Here is a 7,263-nt window from a genome sequence, read left to right on the forward strand (position 1 = left end):
GAACATTGGAAGGTAATCATGCCCCAACAATTTACACTTTCTTTCTGCCACAGTGGCCACTTGGATGTTAGTTTTGTGTCTATAAGATATGTTTTCATAGTTTCTAATCTTCACCTTTAGACAACCATCCTCTGCTACCATGTTATATTCCAGAAAGCCAGTTAGTGACGGAGAGCTAATCTTTAAGCACTTTGAAAAAATATTTAACTTGGAGATGCACATTACAAACACATACCTCCTCATCCCCCAAGCCACTGTTTCTTTTTATAGGGCACAAGTGAATCCCCAGTTAATGCCCACCACCTGCATACAGTTAACAGATTTGAGGGGTCAGGAGGTGAACTATTTGTCACATAGTACCCAGCCTCCCCATAGTCTTGTTTCCAGTCAATGGTGACTTGCAACATGTTTAGTGTGGGGGACTCATTGATGGCAGAGCCATTTGAAAGTCAGGGAACTAACTGGGCTTACTGTTGTTGAGGCGGTCATTATCTGACACTTATGTGCAGTGTATGTTACCTGACACTTGTCAACTCAAGTCTGGATGTTATCCAGGACCTGCTGTCAGCTGGCATGGACTACTCAATTATCAGAGGAGTTGTGAATGCAGTTGAACATGGTGGAATTAGAAGCAGAAAATGCTTTGCCAGAGGGCAGGTTACGAATGAGGCAGCTGAAGGTGCCAAGATGTTTCCCTGAGCAACTCTTGCAATAATATCCTGTGTCTGTGCTGATTGGCTTCAGATAACAATAAACATTCTCTGGTAATTGCAGATCACGCCACTGATGGTAGCAATTTAGAGTCATAGAGTCGTACAGCATAGAAACAGGCCTTTCGGCCCACTGCATCCATGTCGACCATAATGCCTATCTATACTAATCCCACCTGCCTGCATTAATTCCATATCCCTCTATGCCTTGCTCATTCAAGTATCTGTCCAGATGCCTCTTCAATGTTGCTACTGTTCCTGCCTCCACCTGATAAAATGAATGTCATAGAAATGTATTGGTTTTAAAATGGTTTCCTCATAGTGTATTAGTACCAGTTTTCTAAATCTAGCTACTGACAACACTAATGGGACAGGCTGTAGTTATTTTTATTTTTTATTTTTATTTTTTATTTCGAGATACAGCACTGAAACAGGCCTTTCGGCCCACCGAGTCTGTGCCGACCATCAACCACCCATTTATACTAATCCTACACTAATTCCATATTCCTACCACATCCCCACCTGTCCCTATATTTCCCTACCACCTACCTATACTAGGGGCAATTTACAATGGCCAATTTACCTGTCAACCTGCAAGTCTTTGGCATGTGGGAGGAAACCGGAGCACCCGGAGGAAACCCACGCAGACACAGGGAGAACTTGCAAACTCCACACAGGCAGTACCCAGAATTGAACCCGGGTCGCTGGAGCTGTGAGGCTGCAGTGCTAACCACTGCGCCACTATGCCGCCCTATTGTTGATGTTGCACCTGCATAGGTTTGAGTCACCATGTACTTACAAAAATTAATGAACAGGAAAAAACCTACTGGTCAACCCAGCCTGTTTCCATGTAAGTATGATGCCTTCTGCGTCACAATATGTATGCTCTCCACCCTAGCTGGAAGCCGTAAAATCACTGGAAGAGGCAATAATCCATATTAAAAACATAGGCTATTAAAGAGACAAATTTGGAAAATTCCTCTCCGACCCCCTTAGGCAGTCCACTTCAGGAGTCCACTCTGGCCTGATTAACATTGTATGGTGCTTACCTCTTGTACGGGATGATCTCCAACCGAGCCAGCAACAAGTTCAGCTCTTGCTTTAAGGAATTCAGCAAATCAGCATTCACTGTATGAGCTGGCAGTCTGTTCGACAGATCCACTACTCTCTGAGGGGAAAAAAACCATCTCCCAGCATCTAACCTAGATCTGCCTTTCCCTGGTCGTCCCTATGTAGTGCTATACTACAGGATGATGTACAGTGTATTCCAGTGTTTGTTATGACTCAGTATGTTATTGTTGCTTCAGTGTACAGATCTTCTAGATTCCAGGCTAACAGTTATTTATTTTTTTTGGTAGGTTTGCACAGCATGGCCTGTACCAAATTTCCCTGGGAGTAAGGTAGGGTTAAATGGATCCACCCAGAAGAATTTAAAGGTCAAGGTGAACGATGCAATTACTGTTCAGCCACTGCTTGGTCCAGTATTAGAGGCAGAGGAATTACATGTAGCTTTGAGGTTTGTATCTGGTAGATTCAGTGTATACTGTTTAAAGAAATGTACTTAGATTGAAACTAAAAATATCTTGCTGTATTACATAAGAATGCACAAATTCGGAGCAGGAGTAGGCCATTCGGCCCCTCAAGCTCCACCATTTGATAAGATTATGGTTGATCTGATTGTGGCCTCAACTCTACTTTCCTGTCTATCCCCTATACCCTTTGACTCCCTTATCAATCGAAAATCTATCTAACTCGCCTTAAAAATATTCAATGGCCCTGCTGCCACTGCTCTCAGGCTGTGGAATTCTCTTCGCCAAACGACCCTCTGAGAGAAATAATTTCTCCTCATCTCCGTCTTAATGGGAGACCCCTTTATTTTCAAAATGTGTCCCCTGGTTCTAGTTTCTTTCTTAAGGGGAAACATCCTCTCACCTCTCAGCATCCACCCTGTCAAGTCCCTTCAAGATCTTATATGTTTCAGTAAGATCACCTTTCATACAAGTCCAACCTTTTCTCATCAGATAACCCCTTCATCCCAGGAATCAGTGTAAGATCAAGTCATTAAAAACAGAAGATCCATTTTCTTTTTCAACATGTGTGTAATATTGGCACTAAGAAATTATTGTAGACTGTGCCTTTGAATTGCTGGTGAGGACACCTAATGCCCACTAGTATCACAATTTATTAATGTGATACCCAGAGTGTATTCTACCCTGAAGAAATGTCAGGTGATACTTTGGGTTCAGTTGAAGAATTGAGTGCCTGCAGTCATTCGTAGAAATAGGATCTGAACAACGAGATTAAATGTGTCTGTTCAAGTAATTTACCTTTTTTTTATGGCATTTTGATTAATTGATTAATGCTCTGTAGCATATTATTTGAAATAATTACCATTTGTGCCAGCATACTAGCTTAAATCATTGAGATATAATTAATTGACTTGTTGATTGCAGAGATCAAGATGATTCCTTCAAGACAGAAGAATTAACTGACTTCTTGCTGCGGAGTATGGGTAAGAACATTTCAGTTGCTGGATATCATCTTTACTCCTTACGCAATTTGCAATTATAATTTGAATGCTACAGTTAAACATTTATCTCCAATCTCTGCCACATAGTGAGACATTTTTCTATTTTTCAGGCCAGCCAATGAGTAAGATTGCTAGATAGTGCTGAATTATGGGAAGTTTTATGCTGCATGACAGCATTCTCTAGGAACTGAGTAGTCTGTCAAACGTCAATCCATGTAAAGCCCTTGAAGTCAACAAAGCGAGGGAAAATTATCTGATCGGTTGAGATTTGAACTTGGATCCTAGACACGCAAGACTAATCTGCACAACCTAGTGCTCTATATGGATTAGTTTAAGAACAGAATATGCCAGAAATGCAGAACATGCCAAATAACATCCGAAAGATAAAAGAAAGGCTAGTGTTTTGTGCATGACTCATAGTTACGTGCATTTCTCAGCTCTTGTTTTTATTTCAGAATTGCATTCTTTAAATCTGTCTTCTCCCTTTACAGCCATTAGTGTTTTAGTCAGCATAGTCTTTTAAAACTCTCCTGGCATTAATATCTTCCATTACTGTTGCCTATTGGTGAGTTTTCATTTGAGGTCCTGAATAATGTAACAAGAATAATGGGGTGTTTCACAATGTAATTATGATGCTAAACTAGGGATATAACAAGACTAGCTGACACCGAAGGTAGGGTTTTCTTCCAATTTAATTTAGTCCTGTATACATAAGAAAGCATCAAATGGGAAAATAATCATTCGCACATGTATGTAAACAAGTTTCTGTATGCAGGCAGATGGTTTTGCCAATTCTATGGGTATCTTATTTTTGCTTTGTTTCTTGTATAGATGGGAAGATAGTGTTACCTGGCAACTTCCTGAACCTTGTATTTTATGGTCGAACTTTCCACTTAATGGTGAGGAAGATCAAAGGAGTGGATGGTGTAGTGTTGGAGATACCATCCAATGTCATAATTGGTGATATGCAAGTGAATGAGGAATCCTTGCTTGATAAATCAGTACATGAGAACACTGCAATGGATCTGTCTGCACATTTCAGCAATTTGGCCATAGATACTACTCAAGACAGTGGTGTCAACACTACTGCCGATTCACTTTCTTCTATGGCGGATTCTCAAACTGTATCAACTCTTACCTGTAGCAGTTCCGTGGACAGTGGAAAATTACCAGAAGCACACTATGGTGTAACATGCTGTTCTGTAAGCAACAGCGAAAATGTTGAAAAGTCCAAGTCTGTTCAGGAAAGAGAAGACAAGTGTGACCCTCCAGTGGAGGACTTTATCCTGATGTCTGACAATTTCCTGAAAAGTAACGGAGATACATTTTACCACATTTCTTTGCTCACTCAAATCAAGTTCTTGCAGGAACAAAGCAATGACGAGGAGTGGAAGCAAGAATGCAAGTCCAAAGTCACTTACGATATGATTGGAGGACTGAGCAGTCAACTGAAAATGATTCGAGAAATTATTGAATTACCTTTGAAACAACCACAACTGTTCAAATCCTATGGTATGACATCTCAAAACATGACTAGAGTTTAGCTGTTGGTTTAATTGGATAAAATTAAGAAATAATTTTTTGGTAGTACAGAATATGAGTATTGCTGAACACAGTAACATGTTGTCAAAGCTTTTCATTTTGCACTCATCAGGACAATATGCAAGCATACCAATGTAAGGGAAAACAAGGACTTTATACTGTGTATGAGAAAGGAGTGCCGAATGGATGGAAAGTGAACTCTGGTAGAGGCGTTGCCATGGAGAATGCACCAGTTTACGGTGACTGACAGTTAGCCATCAAGCTTTGTTTGAAATTTAAACCAAACAGCTTGACTCTGGTCAAGATATTGCCCTGAGAAATGAACCAGTGAATGTCTGTCCCTTATTTTCTATAGCTGGAACAGGCGCAATGTTTGTACATGTTCTTTCTGTCTGCAAAAACAGAGCCCTGTGTATTAATATATGTAGCTTCCAATACACGCAAATGCGCCACACTGCAAGCCCTACTGACAGTCTTAGCACACTGAGGATTATTTAAAAAATGTTGTCAAATGGCGGAATCACATCTAATGTTGGACACTGTTTTGAGTTTTGCGAGCACAGGCTGGTTAGGTAGGGTCTGTACCTGGCCCGTTGCGAACAGCGGAAGGGACATGTTGTTTGATACGATCCGTCAGTCTTTGGGACCTACGGCCTATATACCTAGCATCATACTGGCATTGAAATTCATATATCACATTACTTCTTTGTGTGATAGGCAGGACATCGTTTTGGCTCGACATTCGCATCCTGTTAGTGATGAACACCACACGTGTTGCTACTGCATAGAAGCAGCATAAAACAGCTAGCTTCACCTGTTGCTCAAATTTTTGAGATACATTACCCTTCCAGGGTAATTTGAGGTAGACTGGGCACTTTTTAGGGCCAAAAATGACGGCCTTAGGCCATTTTGTAAGTTTGCGCGATATACAGCGGGAAGTGATCTGATCAAGGTAGCCATTGTCACGCAGGATGTCTTTGATTCACCCTATTTCAGCATCAAGCTTGCATGGTGAGCAAATGCCTCGGGCCCTATTTACGAGGTTGCCGATAAGGCTACTCTTATAGCGCGTGGAACTGTAAGAATCCAAACGTGTGTATTGACCAGTGAAGATAAGTATGCTGCAGACTGTGGTAGAGAACCCCTTAGCAGATTTCTCAACTAGTACATCATAGAAAGGGAGCTCATTATATGCTCCATTTCAAAAGTAAATTTGAGCGCAGGTTGGAGTCCATTAAGATGTGTAAGGAAATTATTGCATTCAGCTGCGGTTTCAAATCTAGCAAACGTATCATCTACATATCAGAAGTATTCAAGAGGTAGGAGGTTAGATGTCATTCCCTCAAAGACGCGTTTCTCATGGAACCCAACAAAGATGTTTGCGAGAGCTGGGCCTCGAGGGGATCCCATAGCAACACCATCCTCACTGTGCTAAGAATTACACTGACAACCAATTTGAGATTGTCAGTACGGCTTGCAGTGTGGCACACTTGTGCATACTGGAAGCTGCAAATATTAATACACAGGGCCCTATTTGCGGACAGAAGGAACATGTACACACGTTGCTCCTGTTTCAGCTGAACAAAATAAGCGACAACTATTCGCTGGTTCATTCTCAGGGCAATGCCTTGACCAATCAGAGTCGAGCTGCCTGGTTTAAATTTCAAACAAAGCTTGGCAGTTAACTGTCAGTCACCGTAAACTGGTACATTCTTCATGGCAATGCCTCTACCAATCAGAGTTCACTTGCCAACCAATCAACACTCTCTTCTCACAGTATAAAGTTGTTGTTTTCCCTTATATTGGTATTCTTGTGTGTTGTCCTGATGAGTGCGAGACGAAAAGCTTCAACATGTCTCTATTTTAAGCAATACTCAAGTAATTTCTCTTGTTCCTTCGTTGTTGGCAACAAAATCACATATATTAGATGGTTTCCAGTAGAATCACAATTTATGATTTAAATGTATTCAAATTAATTATAAAAAAGATGAATGGTTTACTTAAAGCTTTTTCAAAGCTTGACATGGAGCTAAGTACGAGATAAATAGCTAACAAGCAATATACATAATGCAACTTTTAAACCCAGTCAATCATCCACAAGGTGTTGAATGGAGCAACGCTAATCCTTTTATTTTGTTTTAAATAAAGCAGTAGGGAACTAAGTTCATTTAGGGAATTGACTTGGATGTTAAGCCTACAGATGCCTAAAACCACTATATGTAATCATTGAGTAATTTATTTCAAGCAGAGTATCACTCTTCATCTTCCTCCAGTGGCCTCCTAGGCAAAGGCACTGTCCAATGTACATTGAGCCAAGTAGGCCAGAAGATCCTACATTTAATTTCTGGTTTGTACTTAGCTGATTTCAGTTGGTATCGGCACACTGGTTAGGGAGAGGACTGATCACCTGCACTTGCTTACCATTCAGGAGGAAAATGAGCATATGTGAACATCAGGTGAGAATTGGGGTTGGGATGTCCA

General features: G+C 40.9%; 1 protein-coding gene across 5 annotated transcripts in view; it reads left to right on the top strand.

The window, feature by feature from the left end:
* The window catches only part of afg2a (AFG2 AAA ATPase homolog A), a 607,544-nt gene that overhangs the window by 17,462 nt on the left and 582,819 nt on the right, over positions 1 to 7,263 (top strand). For all 5 annotated transcript variants that reach the window (XM_068042637.1, XM_068042646.1, XM_068042657.1 and 2 more), the window contains exons 3-5: positions 2,069 to 2,226; positions 3,164 to 3,222; positions 4,072 to 4,752. In XM_068042637.1, the coding sequence (XP_067898738.1) occupies positions 2,069 to 2,226; positions 3,164 to 3,222; positions 4,072 to 4,752 (898 nt within the window). The remainder of the gene's footprint in view (positions 1 to 2,068; positions 2,227 to 3,163; positions 3,223 to 4,071; positions 4,753 to 7,263) is intronic.

Source organism: Heterodontus francisci, chromosome 1 (genome assembly GCF_036365525.1).
Source record: "Heterodontus francisci isolate sHetFra1 chromosome 1, sHetFra1.hap1, whole genome shotgun sequence".
NCBI lineage: Eukaryota > Metazoa > Chordata > Chondrichthyes > Heterodontiformes > Heterodontidae > Heterodontus > Heterodontus francisci.